Source organism: Tachysurus fulvidraco, chromosome 9 (genome assembly GCF_022655615.1).
Source record: "Tachysurus fulvidraco isolate hzauxx_2018 chromosome 9, HZAU_PFXX_2.0, whole genome shotgun sequence".
In the NCBI taxonomy this organism is placed as follows: domain Eukaryota; kingdom Metazoa; phylum Chordata; class Actinopteri; order Siluriformes; family Bagridae; genus Tachysurus; species Tachysurus fulvidraco.
The window spans coordinates 9,444,761-9,471,451 of NC_062526.1; the positions used below are offsets into that span (position 1 = coordinate 9,444,761).

General features: G+C 38.4%; 1 protein-coding gene across 2 annotated transcripts in view; it reads right to left on the reverse strand.

Annotated features, from left to right (window-relative positions):
* Window positions 1-19,764, reverse strand: part of edil3a (EGF-like repeats and discoidin I-like domains 3a) — a 170,278-nt gene extending 150,514 nt beyond the window's left edge. Inside the window, exon 1 of one of the 2 annotated variants that reach the window (XM_027138617.2) lies at window positions 19,474-19,764. In XM_027138617.2, the coding sequence (XP_026994418.1) occupies window positions 19,474-19,537 (64 nt within the window). In that variant the 5' untranslated portion in view covers window positions 19,538-19,764. The remainder of the gene's footprint in view (window positions 1-19,473) is intronic. The other variant, XM_027138616.2, reaches the window with a different exon arrangement.
* Window positions 19,765-26,691: the final 6,927 nt, after the last annotated feature.

The following is a 26,691-nucleotide window of genomic DNA, read 5'->3' on the forward strand; positions in this document are numbered from 1 at the left end:
CCCAATGAGACCATTCTTGCTGGACTCTACAACATACGCTCTGTGCTAACAGTCTGGAATGTTTGCAATTTTCAGACTCACTCAGTCTTAGAGCATTTTGAATCACTGGAACTCATTAAAACTAATACTCAAACTTATATTAAAACAATTATCCAAATCAGTAAAGAATGTCAGATATCAGACTGGGGGAAATGTGATTTTGGCACGGTTGTTGGTGCAAGGCTGACTGCTTTGAGATTTCAGGGAAAAAAAACATCTGATGAGCTTCAGTTCTGTGTGTAAAACCTGATACAGATTTCTACAACAACAGTTGTTGCTGAACACCACTCCTTTTACCCAAGAATGGGATTTTTCCATCTTCAACTGCCTTCAGTTCTGGTGAACCTACTATAAGTGACCATCCTTTATACTTTGTTCTTCTTCCACCTTATTGGTAAATAGGATAACTCAGTGGACTTACAGATATACAGATTTTCTTCTAAAAATGAGTGAGTGTGAATAACAATTTAGGTATTTATTTACCTAGCCCAGATCCCTTAAATCCGCTTTTGACCAAATCACAGTTCTGAGTTGCTGCTTACCCACTAGGCCAGTTAAAATTTGCCCATCCCTGCTATTACATAAATTGAGTAATCTTTCACAGTTTGGAAATGTTAGTTTTAGTAACTAATACTAAAATGCAGTTTTACTGGTTCACCTTCTAGTACAGTTCTACAGTTTGCCGACATAACCATAAATCAGATGGTTATTCTGTCTTTAGAAAAAAAATAGTGTGCTTCAGAGAGCATTCATTTAAACACACAAACACAAATCTCTCTCTCTTTCTCACACACACACACACACACACACACACACACACACACACACACACACTCACACTCACACTCACACTCACACACACACACACACACACACACTCTTTCTCACACACACAAACACACAATATATCCTGCTGAGAAACACATTTGAAGGTGATATGATATAATTAGAAATGTATCAGTGAGCATGTGATTAGTCTGAGTCTGGCAGGTCTGGGAATATGAGAGGACACCCATGGCAGCTGGGCTAGAACACTGAACTACTGAGCATGCTTCTGAATTATTCACAATGTGCTAAAGCAGTTGGGAGCTGCTCAGTGCTTAGCATCTTTTAAATGCCTGACTTACTTACTTGCTGGTTTAGTTTGACATGTTATTATTATTATTATTATTATTATTATTATTATTATTATTATTATTATTATTATTATTAGTTGTTGTATAGTAACATTTACAAAAAAAAGGAAGAAAAGCCAGATACCGTTACAAACAAAGAATAATGAATAATGGCAAGCATAAATATACACGTTTACCTTTCTGTCCTTTTACTAATGACATTATAATTATTACACTTATAATTCTATGCTACACCTACAGTAAAGCTAACTTTTTTCCAACCTTAAACCAATTAATAAACCAGTGAACTATTTTTTTTTTCCCTAAAACCAGCTGTTGATTTTCTTAAAAAAAAAAAAAGGTTTTCCTCGTGGGAACCAGACAAATGGGGCTCCATATCCTGTCAATAAGCATTAAAGCAAGTGCAGGTGGTTATATTTCAAAATGCAGTCCTGGTAACAAGCATCGACTTCCTCTCTCTTTCTCCGAATAAACAACTGAACCGCTTAACCTTGTAAAACCAATTATGGCAATTAAACACTGTGGCTAATTGCCATTAGCGGAGAACACTTATGCATCACCTTCTTTACAGGGTTCTTCCACTGACCTATTCTGTCTGGTTATTCTCTACCCCTCTTGAAAAGAGGTTATTAATTGTACATGAATGGGGTCTTAGCTATGGGTGAATCATATTAATCTCTAGAATATCTATTCACGGCCATCAATATGTCAGGAAATGCTAAGCCGTCGTGAAATGAGGTTTTTAAATGGAAATCCACTTCAAAACACACACACACACACACGTGTTTAGTTTAGGGCTTGTATATATTAATATATATTGAATGTTTAATTTTTCCCAATGTATACTGTAAACTGATCATTCGGTTCCCAATGACACATTAAGTACACTTATTTGACACTACTATTACTACTACTACTTGTCAATCATTTACTATATCAAAGATTATTGATTGGTGACGTGGTAATATAATTATCTCTAGGATTTTCATCCTCGTATCAGTCAGTTTTATGGATTTGTGTGTAAACATGTTTACATGTAACCGATACACTGTATGTTACAGGTAATGCATCCAAATTTACATGTTAACGAAGATGCTGTAGGGGTTTAAACCACCTTTCCAGCACTCTTCTTTCAGTGTCACTTATGATTAGAACCCTTTATGCATTTGTACCTCTACTTTCAAACGTATCAGAGGCCATAGCACAGATGGATGGCAAATTAAAGGAAAAACTTGACTAAATGACTGGAAAAGCATAATGAGTGCAGATGCTTCTGGACAGATGTACAGCATGATACAATTAAGCAATTAACATCCTGCCATGCTCTGTGGCATGCTTAAAAATGCTGCGTGATGAGCATGCCCAGATGACCTCAATTTCACAAGATGAAAAGACTGACTTTGAGACAGGGTTCATGATAGGGCGGCGATTGATGTAGCTTCGGTGACAGAGATTGCTAAGCTGAATTTGTTTCCATGACCGTGAAGCTTGTGCGATATAAAACTTTAAAAAAATAAAAAGAACAAAAACATACTGTAAGCACTGCTCTACAGACATACAGTATTTGGGTAAATGTTATATTTAGACGAGTCACTCTTTCAAGTGTACGAGTACTGTAAATACATGGTGTGCACCGAGAGAACAGTCTACGTCTCCATTTATAGAAAGGTTTCACTGTAAATCGATATAAAGTTCTTCTCACCTATGTTGAAGGTTCTATCCTGATGGGAGTGGAGTCACCCAGAATATCCCCACCACCATCTACAAGAACGGTTCGATGAGGATGAAAATAATGAAAATCATATGATTTGACCTTCACGGTCAACAGATCTCAACTTTAGAGATGACTGCGTTGATGGCTGTGTTCAAGCAAATACTTCAAATGAAGTTTCAAGAGTGACTAAAGACTGTACAGTCTCATAACACCAGATCATCCGTACCTGAAACAGCTTGCATCTCTATTCACTTTGACCTGTATCTACAGAATCACTCACAACTTTGTGCGTATTGTCAAATCAATGTTTGTATTTGAAAACATATTCTTACAGTTTGTGCAATTGTGAACCTTTCAATTCATTTGATTAATTCACTATTGGCCTATTTCTGAGTATAACTTCATCATCTTCATCAAGTTTTTAAAGTTATCTTCTTTCTAAGCTTATACAGTAGCTAGACTACCTTGAGCACACTAGTGAATGTGTATAGACTGTGTAATATTTACTGTTGCACTGCAGCTTACCATACTGCTTTTTGCTGGAATCAGGTGCAGCATCGTGTGCTGATATCGTATATCCTTTTACTTGATAAAAGAACCACACCAAGAGATCAAAATGTCAAACCATTTATATGCCATGGAAGCCTGAAGCGACAGACTACATAAATGTTTGTCTGGGGAGCAGACAAATGCAACTCAGACAGCTAAGAATGTAAATAGCAAAAAGATTAGAAAAATAGTTTAAGATTTGTAACGTGTTTAGCGGGTTTGGTGATATTATGTTGGTTTATGCTGCATTTGCATCACAGGGGAACGTTGCTAGAGAAGTTACAATGGTGTCTAGGTGTCTAGGTAGAATCACAAATATATAAGGGATAATGGTGAGGTTTCACTGTTACATCTTAAGAGCAGAAAAAAAACAAAAGCTTATTTGGTCACACACTGTTTTACAGTGACATTCAAGTTCATATTAATGACTAAGAGAAGTAGTACAGACAGCAAGTGTAGGCAGAATTCATGCAGTGCAGTGTTGATGGAGGTATTAGCATGAATGTTGAAGCCTTAGAACCTGCACTTAAAACACTCCACATTATATCTTACACTTACATAAGTGGCTTTATATTAAAAAGCCATTTTCAGTATCCGGGATTCTCTAATTATCATGAACTGCTGCAAGTGGTTAAAGCTGTAGAATCTTTTCAAGAAAACCCACCAGGCTTCAGAAGACAAACGATAACTAACTGCTTCCTTGTTCTATTTCTGATTTCAGTTTCCCTCAGAGCTCTGCTTTCTTCTTATAGCAAAAATCCTGCTGTAATGAAAAACATAAAGCAATCTTTTAACAAATTGCTGCACAGGTCTCAGAGGCTTGAACTTGCCTCGGTCTTACACTGGTGCCAACGTGACCTACAGTATTAATGACTTGATGACACTATTAATTATTTAATTGGTAGTCATCATAAACATAAACTGTAGCATGTAATAAATTTGAGATAGAGTGCAGAAAGACTATTGATTGGACAGTAGAAGACCTGCTGTCTGATCTCTCAGATAAGATGAGGTAAAATGGTTTGTTAAAGCTGTTGGGACAATGATGATGACGCTATGGCTATGGCTCATTCTCTCTGCTGATTCCTTTGTTTTTGGACCTAGCTGTGCTGAACCTTTCCCACAATCTGAAAGAAGAGATCTATATTGCTTGTCAAAAATCAACATATTATATTCAGACTATATTCATACAGCATGTGTCATATCTCACCATTATCCAGTGTATTGCCAAGCTAGGGGTTCTCCGGCTTCTCGTGCAATAGATGAGGCGCTGTTCTGATGACATTACTGATACGGCTGAAGATATACTTTAAACTAAAAAAAAAAAATAAAGCAAGAAAGGCTGTTTGGCTGGTGTTGTGGAATCGGCAGCTCAAACAACCTTGAGAGAAAACTCATATATATCTTCTCCATCATTTTTCTGCTTGACAAAACAAACTGAAACTGCAACTAATTTCTCTCTTCCCCGTTTCTGCCTCCGCACTATTTTTTGAATTTCATATAATAGCCAAACTTGCTTTATAATCCAAAATGGTCCGAATATCTAAAATAAGACTCCAAACTTCACACATTTTATATTCAATTCTAGCACAGTAGAATTGACGATATAAATAATCTATTGTAATATTTTAATGCGCATGGAAATCATTCCAACTCGCAGTGCTGTCAAAATCCTGTGTCAGGTCGTTATTTTGACTAAATCTCTTAATCACTTTATTATTTGACATAATAGGTGAATGTATAGTGTCATTATTTTAATTTAATATTGTATCATTTTGGGGGGGCACGGTGGCTTAGTGGGTAGCACGTTTGCCTCACAACTCCAGGGTTGGGGGTTCGATTCCCGCCTCCGTCTTGTGTGTGTGGAGTTTGCATGTTCTCCCCGTGCCTCGGGGGTTTCCTCCTGGTACTCCGGTTTCCTCCCCCGGTCCAAAGACATGCATGGTAGGTTGATTGGCATCTCTGGAAAAATTGTCCGTAGTGTGTGAGTGTGTGAGTGAATGACAGTGTGTGTGTGCCCTGTGATGGGTTGGCACTGCGTCCAGGGTGTATTCTGCCTCGATGCCCGATGACACCTGAGATAGGCACAGGCTCCCTGTGACCCGAGAAGTACGGATAAGTGGAAGAAAATGAATGAATGAATGAATGAATGAATGAATGAATGAATGAATGAATGAATGAATGAATCATTTTGACTGGATATTTCAATTTACCTTGAATTTTGACACACCTCATTATTTTGAGATATATACCTTCAATCTATCAATAAGACCAATTTACTGATTTGCCAGGCTGTACAGTACATCTAATTATTGGGAATTCACCGAAATAAATATTTTGGCTCATAATGGCTGACATTTTGTAATGGTCATAGTGGTCATTTTTAAATCTGGTTAGTTTTATATCTTTTTTGTCCTGTTTGACATACTGTACTAACTGAGTCAATCAGACCTATAACTAAACATCACAGTGAAATGGTCAAAATGGCCTTGATGAACATTTTAAACTGAAATCGATCATATTAGTTACAGGAAATGGCAGACTACTACCAAATGACATACTGCATACATGTCTGTATTCACTACAGTACAATAAATGAATCCACTTTGAATAAAAGCCAACATGCTGCATTTTAACCTCTAAGTCACTGCTTCATTTCACTCTTGGGATTGCTCTGTAATTCTTCTTACGAATTACACTGTAGCTACCAAACGATGCTGCATGCTAATTGCACTGAATTCTGAGCACCAAAAAATGTCTCTTATTTTCTGAAACGAAGCCTTTGTGATTAAGCAGATGTGAGTCTTCAATATGGGGACATCCGTCTAGGGATTAATTGAGCGTCAAGCGTTGAAGCACAGTGGCCTAGATTTAGGAGACGTTATTCTGCCGTTAAAAAAGATAATTATAATTGCTGTTTCTAAGTGTTCATATAACGGTAGTCTAGGTGTCATTAAACTAAACTGGAACAGTGGCTTAATGTAGTGGCTTCTTTACCCAACAGGCAGAAAAGTTCAGCCGTTTCCTATAAAATCGGTCTATAGGAGATTAGACAGCAAAGGCAAAAGACAATAAAAAGGCATTGGTAAAGATGTGTAATTATTCAGGGTTTTATCCATATAAATAAATGGGAAAGGGTATAATTAAACTCAACATCAGAAAATACCTAAAAAATGTTTTTAGCCATTGACAGGGTGAGACGTCTTCCAAAACCTGTGTCTAAAACTTTCCTCCTCATGCATATAAGAGTGTCCGAATCCTGGCAAACTTGGATCTGTGCCAAAGAATATGTTCAATTTAGAGTTCTACAAAGTGATCAGTGTGAAAATCATCGGTTCACTCTTTTACAAATAAAGATCTAGCTCGGGTTTGTCTGTTTTCTGCTTATCTCTGTCCGAAACGTGTTCTAACAGTGATATCACTGGAGACTCCAAACAGAAGTGAAGCTGTCAGCAAACAGGCAGGGAGTGTGTTATACTCATAGGTAGGAGTGAGTGGGTGGGTGGAGAATGTCACATGGGCTCTGGAGGCTCGCAAAGTTGCATGGAAAAGTTTCAGAGACTTTCCCCGACTCGTGAAGAAGTCCTTATTCATCAGATGACATTTCTAGGTTAGCTAGCTCTCAAAGCTTTTTGACTTTGGCAGACCCAGCAGCCTGTAACGAGCTCCTCCACAACTGCTCACCTTTTATTCCAGAACGTTCCTGAGTGTGCAGAGACAGATGAATTCTCTCGCCCATGTGCTCAATCCACTGCATAAAAATGCAATTTACAGTACGGGATAAATGCGCGCGCACACACACACACACACACACACACACACACACACACACACACACACACACACACACACACACACACACACACACATCTGATTGCCATGTAAACTGTAAATTACCTAAGAGTTAACAAAGCATGCTAAGTGCTGTTAACAGGCCACAGGATGATGAGGATAAGCATGGGCTGAGACAGGCAGAGCTGAATACTGGGATATTGTGTGTGTCTAATGCACTTAACAACCTACCCGTGTCCTGCTGTGAACTCTGGCTGATGAGGCAGCGGTACAGACCAAGAAGCTGAGATTTCAATCACATACACACACACACACACACACACACACACACACACACACACACACACACACACACACACACACACACACACACACACACTCACACACACAGGCATAAGGAACAGAAAAAAGGAAGCTTCTTTCTCCATTATGCTTTAAACTCAATATTAAGAATATTACCAGCTTTATTTTTTTTAATCCATGGTTAGTCTGAACACATAATGTGTCCATATAATAAAAACGTCTCAAACCAAATCCTTCTCTATGAAACAATCAGAGGCTATTTTTGCAATATCCAACATGGGCTAAAGTGTACATCTAACCCTAAACATCAATGCTGTGTCGAGTTTAGATCTGCGTTCCACAACCAAACTGCAGTCCAACCAGAGCCACCAGATAAGCAGCATAATCAGCCCAAATTCACTAGCACCTTCATGGATATGGAAAGCCTTCCATTTTATCATTCTTACCAAGTGACAAAAGAGAACAGACCATTTCATCACATAGAAGATCTTGAATCCACATAATGAAAACCGCTTTTTAAATATTGCTTAATAATTTAGGAATCAATTGGTGTAGAGACATATCACATTAGTAGAAAAAAAAAACACAATTCAATTGGATTATCTGTAGCTGTTATGTAACAAATTTCAAACAATACCCTTTGACCAGTTATATATTCTGTTATTCTGTCTCTACAGCAGTCAATAAGCAATAGAACTGTCCAGATTGGCCAACCTATCTGTGGTGACAATCACATATCTCTTTCTAATATGGATGTTTTTCCCATATTTTTCTCTTTTTTCTCTTTCTCTTATATCTTTACCATTTACCAATTCCCACCCAACCTCCAGCTCTCCCCTATCACACAACAGCTACCAGTTTGGGCGGGTAAATGCTATTGCTATTGAAATGCACTTGTAATGTGTGATTCCTGACTTTCAACAAAGAAAACGCTCTGTTACAACTTGCAGGTTCTACTCTGGAGCATAGGCAGGTTCTCCTTAACTGTAGGTTCCAGAGAAAAGCTGATCTCGAATGAAGAGACAACAGAAATTTTCATCCTTTTAAGATCTGAGTTCCCATAATGAAGTCTGTCAAATGCTGCATTATATAATCTTTCTTCCAGACATGTGAGGTCTAGCTTCTTTTTGAACTGCTGCTCATGTTTACATGGCAGAGTAACACACTGGGAAGAACGTGCTATCTGCCCTTTTCCTCATACATGAGCTCATAGATACTCACTGGCTAATGTCACAAAAGAGAAAGAAATGCCATACCTCCCACACAGAGCATGACACATTTTACTCCTCAAACCTCAAGCCAAGTTAGGCTGTAGATCTCCTTATGACTGGGGAGTTTTAATAAACTGTGTGTGTGAGAGTGTCTAATAAGACAGACAGACAGATAGACAGAAAGATAGATACAGAGAACTATTAACCTCAGAGGGAAATTGACTTAAATTCCAAGACGTTTTATACAAATTAAGCCTGTGTAGCATAAACAGAAATCATCTTCAGGCAGGCTTTTATTTCACTCCATGAGCAATTTGTAGCATTAGCTGCATTAGCAATTTCAAAGTGTGCATTGTTCCTAATTATTATAATCTTTAATTATAATCCCATAAGAAAACTAATTGTAGCAGCAGGAAAACAGGCCAATCATTTACAAAAGAACTTTAAACCAGACTGCTAATAAGTTTATAGCAATTGTAGATAGTCTCACAAAACTACTTAAAGTTTACCATTTAATGAAACACCTAACCTCAAAATTACTCAGGAACATGTTCTCCTGCTGTTCCTCATGGGGCTTTTTAAAAATGATTCAAGAGTCTAATCAAACCCAGACCCATAAGATTAGTGAGGCGTTAAGGTCAACTAGATGGATGGTGAGAATGTCAGTGTGATCTCTGACATTTTCCCAAAAGCATTAGGTCATGCTAACACAATCACAATCAATGTTAATTGTATAGGGCCTGTGCTGTCTAAAAACACAGAGAAAGGGACAGAGCAAAATAATTCACAATAATATGATATTCGGCACCCAACAGAGACCTGACCTCAGAGGGTTTTTTCATGTTGCTTCCTCGCCAATTGTGGAAGCACAATTTTTATTATGAATCGTACTGTACAAAATATGTGCAGAAAAGTTCCTACTAAAAAAGAAAGTAGTCATATTGCATCACTATAGTAGCCCAGAGGTACAATATTTCTGAAAATTGGCATTATGTAAATTATAATGCTGCAAAATTAAGTGACAACTCAAAAGTATAATCCAACAATGAAATAGCATTAAAATATTTGCAATTCAATTAGCAATATAATCTGCAAGTCAGAAATGAGACATTTGCAATTCAGGTTTGTCACAAAGAAGTGCACCAGATGCCTAGGGAAAAAAAAGTGGAATTTACAGACACAATTAACCTAAACTTAGCTTTCACACTCTCAATCAGCTGAAATAAAACAATTACTACTGTATGATCTAACAGCAGGTTATAAATGAAAAACATTTATTTCAGGATCTGTTGTTAATGTACACTCACCAGCCGCTTGAAGAGGAACACCTACTCATTCATGCCGCCATGGACATGTGAAGATTGGAAAGCATACACTGTTTTTATTTTTTGTTTTTTTTCCTCCCAACCTTCAAATGTCCTGTTTGGCTTTAGCAGTGTCCATGATAGCCTCAGAATCCTGTTCATGGTCTCCTGGTGTTTTGTACATTCTGAGATTCTTTTCTATTCACCACAGGTGTAAACAGTGTATATTAGAGTTACTGCAGACTTCCTGCAACCTTGAAACAGTTCTTTTTTTCTCTTCTTACCTCTCATCAGAAAGGCATTTCTGCCTGCAAAACATTTATATCTTCTAAAATACTCATACCTGGTCACCTGGCGCTAAAAATCAAGTCGCTTAGATCTTTTTCTCCATTAACTGATGCTCTTGCCCTGTATCTGCACCCACATTACTGGATGATTGGATAATTACATGGATGATCAAAGGTACAGGCGTTCTTATTAAAGTGGCTGGTCAATCTACAGATCAGGTAAAAAAAATAGTTAATTTTACTTTTGAACACATTTATTGACAGATATTCTTGTTACTCTTTGGCTCCCTGTAGAACAATTAACAAACTCAAGCTGGACATTTGTGTCATCCTTCAAAATCCAATTACTTGTTGAATATGAAGGAAAACAAGACAAACCAAATAATGAGCAAACCACTCCAACACTGAAGGAATACTGCTTTATAATTAGTTATTATAAATAGCTCATTTAAAATAAAATAAACTGCAAGTATGACACTGTGCTCTGATATGCAAAACTGTTCCATTTCTCAAGCAAGGAAGGCCAGATATCCTGCTGTATAGTTTACTGTGTAAACAAAGGCCTTTTTTAGTGTAGAAAATGCTCAAATCTGGTATCTGTACAGGAAAACTAACAATAAAAATTTTACTGATATATGCATTGGCCTTTGCATAAGCAGGTTGTAAGTTGCATAAAATGAGAGATATAAGCTGCTTTGGTACAGGAATCTGTCATAGGTGTTGTAGCTGATTTTCAATTTGACACCGACTTCATCTGCCAACATTATTTGATGTACAGTATAATTTGTCTATAGTATATCATTGTCCTGACTGCTAAGTTCCGATGGCCCAAATCCTTTACACAATTAGATACCACTTGATATCCTCTGACAAGTAAAAAAATGGACTCTTCTATTCTTTCATATTCATGATTGTAGACAGATTGCCAAAAAGCTATAAATAATTTGTCAATCTGAACTGTTGCCTGGAAGTGTTTCTGGTATTAGACAAATCCTGGCTATAAACATGGACTGACAGTATTAAGATTCTTTCTTCCACTTGGCCAGGAAATCTTGTTCACACCATTCCTGTGCACAAATTTGTTCACTTTCGACTGCCAGTGTAAAGCCAGGATATGTGTTCATTGTAATTCACAATACACCATTGACCACAGTGAAGAAATTCAGTGCCTCCAGGTCGATTAAGATCCTGGTCATTCAGGAAAAAAAAAAAAACACGGTAAACCAGACATATTCAAACAGACATAGTTTTGCTTTTATCCTAGAATACATTTACTGACCTCGAGACACATTCACCTTCATGTTCACTGTCTGGAGTTGATATCGGGGTCAGCCCTGTCATTCTTAATCACAATGTCTCCCTCCATCTGCAGCACAGATATTTGTAGCCCTGCTTTCTTTCTTTTATTATCTATGCATTAATAGCATCTATATATTTCTGCTAAAGATATGCTGCGCTGCATCAGAGCTGGCAATGCTGTGCTGTCTGTACAGCCTCTGTCTCTACTTTTACTATACCATGCATGACCAAATTAAATGAAAAAAGAACAAAAAGCACACTCTAACACCATTAAGTTAAAGTCAAAAGCTTTATCAAAAGATCATAAACCATTGGTGTTATCGATGTCAACCTTTTTGTGCCTAACATCCAGGTCAGTTGTGTAGACAAGCTTCATCAGAACCGCAGGTAATTCACTAGCACCTATTCCATCTAGTGCTCCTCTATTAGTGTTTTTAGCCTTTTTTACAGGGCTCTCTGTTGATCAGATATTAATTTCTTTTTGTAGTGTACTGAGTGGCCAGGCCATTAGTGGAAACTGCAATTTCACCACGTCTATGACAAAGTTTGCCTAAACTGTTGTAGCACCATGGCTTCGGCTTAGGGAGATGGAAGCATGGATCCTTCACAAAGAGAACCATGTGGGGTCACTTACTTACTTACCACAGCATGGATTCCAATCATCACTGAAGTCTGTGTTTAAGGCAATCAGTAGAAGATTATCTACAGTAGTAGCAGTTATTGCTGTACCCAATTTTAAAGACGTACTTCCTAATGGTGTAAATATTGTAATGAAATTGGAAAATAAGTCAGACTGTTTATTTATCAAGCAAAAGCTAATTCTCTTCACCTAACTTTATGCAAGGAATCTTTTCTAGATACCACTCAGTTATCTCAGTAACTTCTGCAGCTGATTCTGATTTAGCAAGTATGTAGGTTGTGCAGTGTGGAATCTGTGAGTCTGTAGACTCTCCGTCTTGGTCGTGTTTTACGTTGGCAGGTTTCTCCGTCACATTTACTTGGTGCTACAACCCAAAAAACCCCTCCCTGAAGAAATTGGCACAACATACCACTTTCTGCTATGAAACACTGGTAGAGAGTCAATAAGGACAGGGTTGTTTAAGGTCATGATAATATATTTTTATATTCTGGATGGTCAGTCTGTCCATTGTCCACTGTCCACTGTCCATCTTATAAAATACTCTCTTCTTTTTCTTCTTTGTAATAACAAAGCATGTTTATTGCTTTTACTTGTATTTTAATCTTGGCATCCTTTGTATGAAAATACAATACACTGCTGGCACAATTTTGTGTATTTAGTTGATTCATGGGCTTGATTTGCATTTTGCTTTCAAATCCCACAGAAAAGAAAACTGTAAGTTCAGATTGTTTTTTTACTAGAAGGTAAATACAGCACCGTTCCACAGAGGTTCTGGTCTATTCTGTGCTTTGAGTTTTAAACATTTAATCCTGAGAAACTCAGTACAGTTTCTTTACTTCTTGCCAAAACCTCCAGTTTCCCCAGTTTTCCAATTACTTTGACATATTTCTCCTGATCAGAACAACACACAGATATTAACACATTTTGTGTATTAAGTAATAGAAAACGGAAAAAAAGAAGGCAGACATGAAGGAAATGGTTTTGGGTGAAGTTACTTGCTTTAATTATTTGTACAGTAAGTATATTCAAAAACTGATTAATATAAAGAATAAAAAAGTGTGCCGGTGTGACAAGCAATAATTACCAGTGATTGGAACAATGGTTATAAGTAAGAGTTACACTTGCATAAGCCAGTGTTCACAATGACCGCTCTCTCATCTCATGTACAAGTTTGAGAGTGATGTGAAGTCCAGGACAGCTGCTAATGTCTCATTAGATTTGATGCTACTCTTTTTAAAATAAAGACCTTGCAAAATCTTATGAGAAAGTAGCTCAATCGGCAGCACTAGATAAACTGACTAACAACAATGACAAACTCAACCACACAATTTAAGACATAGTGATAGCCCCACTTATTTATGACAACATCAAGACATGAGCATTAGGAGCTTTTGCCTTACAGTATAAACATAATCACAAACATTTATCAAAGCTGTAAATCCGGAGGACAGGTTTTACCCCATTTCCATAGGCGCACTTGTTACATCATGGGTGTACTGCTGCTGAGTGTCATCATGCATAATGATTTAAACCAATAATCTCAGACGCATTCGATTGTAGAGTTAAGGTTAGATTTAGTGCAGCCGCAGAGAACTACACAGTCATTATACAATATTTCAGCCTCTATGACACTTTATCACATGAATTTGATTACTCACCAAACAATGACAGCACTTTAAAGGTGAGAACAAGACAAAAGATAAGTCGCTGAAATCGAGATAGAGTGAGTGCTAAGTGGGTGAAGAGTGTCTAGTACACTAGACTTTGTGTAGTGTCTTGATTTCTCACATGTTTTTATACTGGCTCTTTTTGTTATACCATGTATTGTGTTACTAAGTAAAGTGTTCAACAACATAAAGTGTACAAAAGGCAAAAACATGTAGATGAGTTGTGTAGAGAAAAATGCAAGAATGACAGCATGTTCAAAGTAGGGAAAGAATAAATTAGGTTTTGCAGGTGTTGTTCATTTTTGAATACTGTTATTTTACATCTACAGTATAAGTGACTCCCAGAAGAGTATAATCACAAAACAATAATGAACTGCAGCTTCCACGAATTGTCAGTTTTACTATTTTGCAAAGACAATTGGCATTTCTGAAGGGACTCGTGCTTAGTAAATTCAACTAAATAGTAGGTAAAATTTAGGTAGATACACCTGAAATTGCAAGACAGGATTTTCACACATACCGACCTTTTGTAAATGAGGGCACACGTGATGTTTGTTATCGTTCTGAATTCTCTTGTGTCAGCTAGGCAAAACATAGTAGTTAGTCACCTGCATCTGTGGATGTGGTACTGTAGCCTACTGGTTAAGGTGTGGAATTACAAATCAGAAGGTTGTGAGTTCAAATCCCATGTCCACCAGACAGCCCTTGCTGGGCCACTGGGCAAGGCCCTTAGCTCTCAGTTACATAAAATGTAAGTCTCTCTGGATAAGGCCGCATGCTACAAATGTAAATGTACATAAATAAAAGGCTAAAGAGCTTGTCCATGAATGCTAGCTAGGTTTCTATTGATCTAACCATAGCAGCTAGCCAGAAAACTTTTATCCATAGTTTGCAAGTAAATATTCTCTGTAGATGTCTAGATAAATTTATGCATCCATTAATTTCATTTAGAATAATTCATAGAATTTTAATAAAATTTTTATACTCCTAATAAACCTCAACATGTAAAGACTTTCATCTCATTTATTTTATAAGAGCAATTACATACTGTATCATAAATTATTCTTTCAGTTGAATATACAGTACAGTGTTGTGCTTGAAAACTGCTTCGCTCCAACATCCTAAATAAGTCTTACATTCAGTGTAGGAGCTCTCTGAACTCTTAGAAAAACATTATGAAACACTGTTGGTTCAACATTACCAGGGCTTCTGTTTACCCAGAGGAGTCTGTGAAAGAAGACATAGGGAAATATAGAGTACAGACTATAATATAAGTTATAACATTGGGACAAACTCTACATTCCTCCCAGCTAGATAGGTCGGTCTGGCCCTTGTTCCCTGCATACAATTAAGCTCAGTGTTATTAAAGAAACTGTGCAGTCTATCTCTGTGGCATTTTCAGCTGCACCCATCAGCACACCCTGTCTACCAAAATGTATCCGAAAGTCTTCAATTCTAACTCCATTGTACTGTATTCTCATAAAATTCAGACAAGCCCTAGTTTTGCACTTCAGAGAAAAGGGAGTACAATGACTAACATAGGCTTTCCTGTCAAAACTCTTCAGTACTAATACAATTAAACAGTCTGGGGCCAGAGATCGAATACACTCACACAATCACACATCAGGATACATGACGAAAAAAGGAATAATAAGACAAAGCCAGTGGCACTCAATCAGAAGAGGAGGTCATTTTGTCAATTTAAATTGCTTTCTGTTTGTGGCATTTGGCATGTGGTTAAGGGCAATATTCAGAGATGGTGACTTAAGTCCAAAAGTTCTGTCAATATTTATGTGCATTTTGAGCTGAGTTATGCTAAGTCGATTTTCAGGGCTCACTGTTCGGATTATGCAAATGACCTGTGTGTATTTCACGCCTCTGATGATGCCAGATTTTTCTTGTTTAGAAGCATCTGAGACTGGGTTTTTCGCAAGCATCTAGACTACCACCTTTTAACGCTAGCATTTTGCCGTAGATAAATCAAGGCTAGAAAATGTGAACCGGAGAAGGAGTTTTGTTTATCTTCCCTGGTGTATCTAATACAGTGTACAACAAAAGCAACAGACGATTTAAAAATGAAACATAAGCAAGACTAACAAGATAAATGGCAAGCTAGCAAACACTGAAATGGCAATCTAATAGGAATTTATTATTATTAATATAAGTATAATGCAAGTATATTGCCATATTGTTCTTAATTTTAGCCAATAATAAATAATTTGGTCAAGATAAGAAAAACATTTGATTAAAATGCTATCTCCTCTGTTAGAACTTTAATCAATACTATTTATGACTGAATAGTAGATGTTTACATCTTTGTTATTGATTCTTTACGGTATTCCGTAGTTATTTAAGTGTATATTTATAGTATTTACAGTGCATTTCAGTGTGACATATTGTGGTTACATCAAACTGTCAACCAGTGTCACTGCTCTTAATACTGTTCCTCTCTTAACATATTATGAAAGAAATTCGGCCAGAATCAGCCGTAACTGAGACCCCACCGACCAAATAATCTGCAGACTTGTCAGAGGTCTGAATACAAATGTGTGCGATTTCAATTTTTAAATCCTCACTCCGAGATTTAACTCTACTCTGAATATAGCCCTAAATGACATAATGAGGTAGTTCTGTTCATGTAGCCTGTAATGTAGGGGTTACAATATATTATATTATAGAGTTAATAATGCTAAATAAACATCAGATAAACAGAAATCTATCACATTGTTGCACTGAAACTGCCCACATGTCCTGTCTCTTTAGTTTAGAAGCGTGAAGATTGTAATTACACACGCAAATGATTTTGGTTGACTTTAATCTTATTGAATGTTTAATATGAGCTACTAAATTCTGTGGAACACTGTGGAAATTGTGATCCAGCATCCTTCAACCTTAACAATCTTTAAATGTTTTGTTTTGTTTTGAATAGTAGCCTGCTCACCATTCACCAATAGACTTTTTTTTCCTGAACAAAGCGTCTCTTGTCATCACGCATTGTTATTTCATGGTCTGCTTCAAGCATCTGGTGAGCCAACACAATGCAATTGAATCAGAAGCACAGACGGCAAGCTGAGTTCTTGATATATTGCATAATGGCATGTTCTAAAGCAACCAATGCAGTAAGCGCTGTCTTAAAAGTGATAGGCAGGAATCTGTTTGTTCAAACCAACAGATGAACAGTTGCATTGTTGTGAGAGTCAATAACAGGACTGGAGGCACTGAACTTGTTCAAGCAGAGGGCAGAAGAGGAAAGATCATTGCTTCAATCAGCTTTACTGTTCACGTTCAGCCCAAAAATCACATGACACATCAGGCATGGTTTTTTTATAGTCTATTAAAGTCCCTTTTTTGCAGCTGAATAAGTATCAAACTTCCTTACACACCCGAATGGGAGAGAACGCGAGAGCAGCTGCGTCTTCCTATTCAAGTACGCTTTCATTAGCTGTGATCCAAAAGCATCAGCTAAATTTACATCATTTGTGCTGAATTACACGGATGAAAAAGTACTAGTAATCTTGAAACGGATTCATAAAAAATGTTCCAATCTTTCCACTAAGCTGCTTTATCACTAGATAGAAAGTTCCTTTCTCAAACCAACTAGGAAAACTGCTGAAAGGAGATTTTTGGTAAAGAAAAGAAAGGATACAGAGTAACAGATGAATACAGATAAACTATTTAATGAATACATTTTCTCAGAAAATTTCTATAATTTCTGATTGTTAAAATCTAGAAAAATAAATGAATTAAGTCTTAATTTAAATTAAGCTCTTGGTTATTTTATATATAAAAAAAAGTTGTACCATGTTCATGCTAAACTGCTCCTGGTTACATGTGGCTGTTGCAGCTAATTAGCCTTAAGATCATTTTTGGAGTACAGACTGGTTTGTTATCGTTCCACTTCACACATCCACTCATTGACACCAGAGCAATTCATTTGACTTTCGAATGTCTTCTAATATCCTGCAGTTAATTGAAGAACATTCACTGTCAGTTTCACTTCTGCCCCCAGACCTCAGAAAGCAAAGCATCTCAAGCTAACATGTGCCCAAAATTCATTAAGCTTAGAGAGAGTGAGCTCAAAGTGGCAGAGACATGAGAAGCCTGGGGACCAAGTTCTATAGTTATTATAACTCCCAACACTGGCAGCCTAGGGATAGTGGGCACATTTTCTGAATCAGTGATGTGTCAATCATACAATGCTGGGGAAAAAAAAGGATTATATATATATATATATATAAAAAGAAGGGAAAAACGGTTTCGGCGAATACTCAATTGCTGCCAGTGTTTCTGCAAGAGAATGACTTCAGAGAAACACAGCAGCTGCAGATTTACACGTGGGAAAAAAATCATCAGGGACATGAACAGAAATAAAAAAGTAGTTGATCAGCAGGCTCAGAAACGTCAACAGCACTTTTGCTTGTGTTCCCGTCTGTTCAGATGCAAAAATTGAAAAATGTGCTGAATAGTACTCACTATTGATTGATCAGTTGATTCATTGTATTCATGCATAATTTAACATTAGTCTAATGATTTCTAATGCACCGGGGTTGAAAGGGCTTGAAAAATTCATGATAACCCTACAAGCTTTGCACTGGTATCTGGTGACAACTTTACTTTGGAAAGGAGAAAGGCATCCTCTGGAATAGCTCTGCATCTGCAGAACCAGTTTTAAAGTATTTGGAATTTGAAAATTTGCTGAAAGAATTGATCTTAGCCCTTAGGTAGATTACAAGAAAACTGCAGAAACTATGTAGAGGTGTGTTGGTATAGTCTAGCCTATCATAAGCCCAAAAGCTGACGTCAGATTTAGAGACATAAATAAATAAAGCTCAGTGGTGTCAATGTAGTGCAAGGAAAGATGTAATGCGAAATGGTTGCAAGCCTGAATGTTGAAGGTTCAGCTGTAGGTTATAGTGGAAGTCAGGATGCAACTCCACTGAGAGACGTTTGCAGCGCAGGAGCGCGCACACACACACACACACACACACACACACACACCGCCCCGGTGTTAAAACACGACCGTCCCACATCATCCTCTCCAAACTCACAGCGGAAATCAAGTGCATACGCAGTGTCTAATCAAGCTGCTGAGCATTTATTCCCTGCAAACTAACGGAGGAATTTGGAGATTAAGATAGCGCGCTGTGTCTTTATCAAAACGGAGCATCATCCGTATCCCTGAAAATACAAAACCTTACAGAGGAACATTGGAGCAATGATGAATTCGTGTCCAAAAAAACACACCTCAAAGCTTTTTATTGCGTGGTAGCTGGTCGAAATAGCAAGGAAGCTTGATATGCCATAGCGCGCGCGTGGGAATGTGTGGCTGAATTGGTGTGTGTGTGTGTGTGTGTGTGTGTGTGTGTGTGTGTGTGTGTGTGTGTGTGTGTGTGTGTGTGTGTGTGTGTGTGTGAGTGAGAGTGAGAGTGTGTGTTTGAGTGTGTGTGTGCGTGTGTGAGTGTGAGTGAGTGATGCTCGTCGCCTTCGGTTAACGGACAGCGCGAGGAAGAACAGTGCGTCTTTGCGCCTTACCTTTCGCCAGATGCGGGACAGCGAGACTCGCGCAGAGGACGAAGAAGACAAGAATCGCTCCCATTGTAACAGAGACAAAAAAGCAAGAAAGAAAGAAATAACGTCCCACAGGGTCACGAGCCTGAGACAGACGGAGACGGTAGAACTTGTGTTCTGATGCAAAGTGTGTATCACCTCAGGCAGGTGTCCGTTAAAGCTCTCTCTCTCTCTCTCTCTCTCTCTCTCTCTCTCTCTCTCTCTCTCTCTCTCTCTCTCTCTCACTCACACACACACACACACACACACACACTCTCACACACACACACACACACACACACTGTGTCTCTCTGTACCGGTCTCTCTCTCTCTCTCTCTCTCTCTCTCTCTCTCTCTCTCTCTCTCTCTCTCTCTCTCTCTCTCTTCTGGAAAAAAAAGATGGGAAGATTCGGATGAGATTGTTTTGTTGTTTTTAAATAATAAGAAACATCAAACGATCCCAGGCTGTATCAGGCTTTGCAGAACGGAGACTTCTAGGGCGTGCGCGAGACTACAGAGGCGGACGGTTTAAACTGAGATCCAGCGCGAGAGCGTACGAGAAGAAGCACCGGAGCGCTCGAGCAGCGGCGCTGTGTGTCTGATACAAAAACACACAAAAAAAAACAAAAAGAAAAGAAACAGGCGGCGCTCTTTCTCGCTCCACCTCCGCGCACGTGCTGCTGCGTGTTGGGACCGTCAAAGAAGGGCGTCGGTTTACCGCGTGTTCAAGAGGTGAGTCGTTTACCGCGCGATGCAAAGCGACTCAGTTATTTAATGCATTGGTCAGTGTTCAGTGATAAGGCTTCTTTAAGGCTTCTATTAACTTCTTTAATAAGGTATTTTTGGATATAGGTTGCAAAGGATAAAGCTGACTCCATGTGACCCAAATCAAAATCCACTGGTACTCTTATATACACTCCATTGCGTATACACTCTATTGCTCATACACTCTATTGCTCATACACTTTATTACTCATACACTCCATTGCATATACACTCTATTGCTCATACACTCCTTTGCATATACACTCCTGACCCTAAGCTTACTTGGTGACTTGATAATACAGTGACACATACATAGTTTGGTGTCTATGAAGACAATCAGAGATAAGATGCAATATCTTGAGATATGGCCTCACGTCCTGTTTTCCACCTTCCTCATTCAGCATGTCAGCATGCTTTTTATTGTCACAACCGTCAGGATACCTACCCGATACCATCGACTTAAAAAAAAACTGACTGGTCGTGTGTTTAAGCCGTAGCTCCAAACCAGTTGATGAGAGACATCTGAAGTAAAAATGTATGAAACAATTGTATGCAAAGTGGTTAAATGTTTAGTTTGTAGTTTAATTAAAGGTCATACTAGTAGGGAAATGATGTAATATCTCATGGTACATGTAGGACATCTTTTTAGGACACCCAGGCACCCCAACCCTCACCACCACTCCCCACAGCCCACACACACACAGACACACGCACACACTCACACACACACACACACACACACACCACACACACACACACACACACACACACACACACACACACACACACACACACACACACACACACACACACACCCCCTCCCTTAGTAGATCCAGAAAGGACATGTAGAAGTATTATCTTAAAAAAATGCTTACAAAGTCTGTAGCTTCTCAGCATGTCAGTATGGTATCATATGGGTCTGTATGCACTGTGATGGTATAGGCTGGGCTTTTATTCAATCATTTTACATTGATTTGATTTTGCAAACAGTTGGTAAACGAAAATGCAAATGAATCTCTTTCCGTTAACAACAGCTATGTAAGAACCTGAAAGGGGACTTCAAACCGATTAGGGAGAAAATACTACAATAAGTTGTTTTCACCTGTGTTAGAAAATAAAAGGTCACCAAAGCAGCAGTGTAACTGATAGATTTGACATTTGATGTTCATTCATTCATCTTCTGTAACTGTTTTTTTTTCTTGATTAGGTTTGAGGTGACATTTTATGTTATCTTTCTTAATAATTCAACAAAAACCTGTTTGCTCCAATGTTCAAACAGCACAAGAGTTTCCTTTGTGGCAGCATCCTTTATGTCATATGTTTCAAGACAACCACCATTGTCCCCGTCCCAAAGAAGTCTACAGAGTCCTGCCTCAAGGACTATCGTCTGGTCACACTCACACCCATCGTTATGAAGTGCTTCGAGAAGCTCATCATAAGGCACATCAAGACCCCGTTACCCAGTTACCACCCTCAATGGACCCCCTACAGTTCGTGTATCATCCAAACCGCTCCACGGACGATGCCATGGCCACGGCTCCTCATTTAGCCCTCACCCACCAAATGCTGTTCATAGACTTTTGTGTATTGTCTTGTATTTTTTGTTTGCACTGTCTTTCTGTATTTTTGTCTTGTCCTGCTCTGTTTGCACCAGGTTGCAAAGATGCACTTTATGCATCTAGGACTAACTTACTAAGTCCTTATAGCTCTGTCTTTGTTCTATGTAGCACCATGGTCCTGGAGAAACGTTGTCTTATTTCACTGTGTACTGCAACAGCTATATATGGTTGAAATAACAATAAACGCTTCTTGACCTGACTTCATTTTAGTGACAGAGCAACTTTTCTATTTTAGCCAAGCACCAAACTTTTTTGGTGATAATTGTCAGGTTTTTTTTTTTGTTTGTTTGTTTTTGTTTGTTTGATTACTTAATAAGCCTTTCTTATTCATATATTCACATACTGTATAATAGCTGGGTGGAAAATTACACTGGCTCACTTTTGGGTCTTTGCCATCATCTCTGTGATTAATGAATTGTTCTGAACATCAACTTTTTTTTTTTGCTTTTCTGCAATTCAGTCTCAACATAATCAGATTCATGTTTGATGAAGATTGAACAAAATTTGTACGTGGAAAAACAAAAAAAAGATTAAATCACGAATGGTGTCATCCAAACAGTGCTCCCCTGGTGTATGCATAATAGTTTTATGGCAAGTCCATGTCCTAAAAGGTTCAACCATAAGGAATTTGCATTTTTTGCTCCCCATTTAACATCATGACCAGCCACCACTTGAATATAACATTATAAAGTGAGCTGAACCAATAAGGTACTTTAAACCAGGAATTGTAATTGGAGGAGAGGCACATAAGTTGAAAAATAAGAAAATTTATAAGTTGTCATTACACACAGATGATGTCCTACTCTGTCCATATGGGTATTACCTTGGATATGAAGTGAATATGTGGTAAAACTAAGGTCGTATATGTTAATGGTCAAAGTTCAAATTAAAAGTAGGTTTAAATGGCCCAAGAATGGGTTTAAATATCTGGGCATCTTTATTCCGTCTTCATTGGACCAGTTACAGTATATAACACAAACATGCATTACATCTAGTGTATGATAAAATGAAATAATCTGTGAATATATTAAGAGAGAAGTGATAAAGAGACACAGTCTGCTTTGTGCTCGAGTCTTCATCAGCTATCATTTGAAGACTGGAAGGAATGAGTGTTGGATAAATGGTGAACTTGAAAATCATGCTGACCACAGCCATGTGATGACAACTTGTAAAGAGGCCATTTGGAATACCCAAAATCCATTGCTGCACAGAATTCTGGGTTCTGAGTTCTTATGAAGTTGAGGTGTGAACACGAAAGGGTCTGAGATCACTTCAATACTAAAGAGGACCAAAAAGCGAACTGGGTTCTCTTTTGAGTCCACTATATTGTGAACACCAAACGGACTGAGGTCACATTCGGCTAGTTCCTTTTCTGGTTCACTTTAAGTGAACTGGGTTTGGTTCTTTTAAAACGAACTATACACCCTAAGGAGCTAAGGAGGCAGAAGACAAGAAGAAAAACTGTGAGACAAATCACAAGTAAAGGAAAGCATCTGGAAAAACTTAAGAGGAAAAGGATAGCATCTAAAAAGTAACTTTTTTTCCAACACTATCAACAACTGAAAACAGAAGAAATACTTTTATGTTTTTATGTATTGAGAATAGTTGGTGTTTAATGCCATCCTCTTTCCAAATATCAGTAAGTGCACAGCTTTCTTCATAAGACCACACGACTCCACAACCTGCCATGGAGAAAGGTTTTGTGTTTTCAGCAGTCACAGTGATGGAACACGGCTGCAGGTATGGCAAGCTTCCAGGGACATTTGGCGAAACGAAACGCAAAGCAGACCGGGACCTCATTGCTTTCACATGTCACACACAAATCGAACCACAAACGAACCGACAAACGAACCGTACTCATACCACCTCCGGAGATGGTCTGAGTTCGGTTCGCTTCTGGGTCCTTTTAAGGGGTCTCAGATCACATGGTTTGTTCACATACTATATACACACTGAACCACTCTGAGAGCATTTGGAGGGCTCAAACGAACTAGGTGTGAAAACACCCTTAGTTGCACAATTTCTACTCAATTACAAGCTGTTGAAGAAAGGACATTATTTACATTTACACTATTTACTGTCCATTATCATGCAAATAAAGATGGGTTCCCTTCTGTGTCTTGTTCCTCTCAAGGTTTCTTCCTCATATCATCTCAGAGAGTTTGTCCTTACCATCGTCACCTCCATTTACTCATTAGGGAAAACCGTTAGATATAGTAACTTAAATTTAAAATGAAAACCTATGTATATAATTTGCTTTGAGGCAATGTGAATGGGTAAACACGCTATACAAATAAATAGAATTAAATTGAATTCATTTTTTTGTTTGGGATCATTTCTTTATGAAAATAAATATATAAATAAGAATTGCACAGGTTTATATTTATTGGGTTTTTTTTATGTACAGTGACTCATAGGGTTGTAGGCCTACCTCCCATTTTTTATTTTTAGCTTAGGTGGTCACCCACCCTACTGTTGTCTTTATATCCTCCTCAAGGCTGGTTTATACTTCAGCATCCAAGCATGTCTGCTTATCTGCAATGGGCCACATAGCAAGGGTTTTTTAGGGTATGTGTGACAGACTAAGATGCACACATCTAAAATCGCATTTGGCTGAGGAAGAAGGTATGGACCTTTGATTTCCCAGACAAATATTTGTCACTTATCTTTTTTTTCTATGATTTTTTTCCCCTGCCACAATTTTCTAGTGTGAGATCAGTCCCACCATCCAGTTATGTCCCCCCATCATATGACACCTACCAACCAGGAAGGGTCAAAGGCTATCATATTCTTCCTCCATGTGAAGCATGGCATGTGAAGCCACCTTTCTGCTCACAGCCCCAGTCATACATTATTATTATCAACATACTCCTGCATACATGAGCTCGCATGATTGGTTTGCCCATGATTGGATAGTGTCACTGTGATTGATAGAGACTATGGCACTCTTGGACTCCCAGCTGCAGATCTCATCATTCTGATTCGTATTTCATAAAAATATAAAATGAATTTGAAAATGAGAACCTTTCAGATATTACTGTGGAAAGAAGAGAATAAGCAAAGTACTGATAGACACTATGAATCATTACTTCCCTCCTCTAAACTCAAAGACACGTGTGTGTGTGTGTGTGTATCACACGCTTTTAAAGCACTCATGAGTTCACTGGATGTCTCTTTTGTTTCTTTTCAAAAAGCATTTCTGTATTTTGTTTATTTTTTAGATTTAGCCAACTTGTCACTTACAAATTCCAGCACAAATTACCAATAACACGCTGCTTCTCCTGATTCAACACAGCAGTAATGTGTATTAAAGACTTTTCTCTTCAACTACAGACCACCTCCTATTTTAGTTACACAGCATCCACAAAGAGCTGGTATATATATAACAGCCAGAAAATAAAAACTATTGAGAGAGAGAGAGAGAGAGAGAGAGAGAGAGAGAGAGAGAGAGAGAGAGAGAGAGAGAGAGAGAGAGAGAGAGAGAGAGAGAGAGAGAGAGAGAATATGTTATAACCCGTCATACTTGGGGGCAGTCGTGGGGGCCTCTAATGGTTAGAGAGTCTGACTCATAACCCAAAGGTTGTGGGTTCGAGTCTCGGGCCGGCCACAACTGAGGTTGCCCTTGAGCAAGGCACCGAATCCCCCCCCCCCCCCCCCCAAACTGCTCCCCAGGCGCCGCAGCATAAATGGCTGTTCACGGTGTGTGTGTTCACTGCTGTGTGTGTGCACTTTGGATGGGTTAAATGCAGAGAAGGAATTCTGAGTACTTAGCCGTATGTCACGTCGCTATTTGATTTTTTATACTTCATACGTGCTTCATACATAGCAAAATAGCATGTGCCCTTTAACAGACAATATCCACACTTGTCCTTGACTTTGTTGCCTTTAACCCAATAGCATTGGTATTGGTGATCTTTCAATCCTTCGTTTCTTCTATTCTTTTTCCCCACAGTGATTTCCCAAGACTAAGCATGCACACGTTCTCAGGTTTTCTCACATGATCACACCAACATGGATGCAGAAGTATAAAGCAGGCATTAAGCATCACTAGGAGAAGGACATGGAATTACTCCTGCATATGTGATGGAGCTTGGTGTGAGTAATTTGCTCCCTTTGCAAGCTGTTAAATATGGACTTCTATTAATCCTTTAAACCCCTCGGCCCTGTCAGTGGTTTCAGATTTATATTCTTCACACTTGTAGTACACTTTGATCGCAGACTACTGAAACTGGAAAGTTATTAAGGACCGCCAAAAGCTAATGAAAGTGCCCCTCTCTCTCTCTCTCTCTCTCTCTCTCTCTCTCTCTCTCTCTCTCTCTCTCTCTCTCTCTCTCTCTCTCTCTCGCTCTCTCAATAGTTTTTGTTTTCTGGCTGTTCAGTGAACTTCATTTTTCCATTCAGTGTAACAAAGCACAGACGTCTGTTTAAGATCACTCAACACTTCGATGTAGTTTGAGGCAAGCGTGTAATGATTTCATCTTGCATTTTGCATGATGCCAATTCAGAGTCGGCATCAGAACAAATCTAATGGGAGGCAATACGTTTCCCCCAGGGAGGAGCAATGACTGTTGGTTAACAAATAAATCAGGGGAGGAAAATTGCATTGAGTAATGAACTGTCTGAACACTTCATACGCACTTTAACGCATCTCATTGTGTCCAGATATGTATTTGTGAGCTCATTCTGTCTCTGTCGCAGTGCATTAATGTAGCACAATCATATGCAACTGCCTCCATCACGATCACCATCAATATTCACACCAAAAAAAACCTTACATTTATCTCATTTATGCAACTATACAATACCTTACAATAGAGGT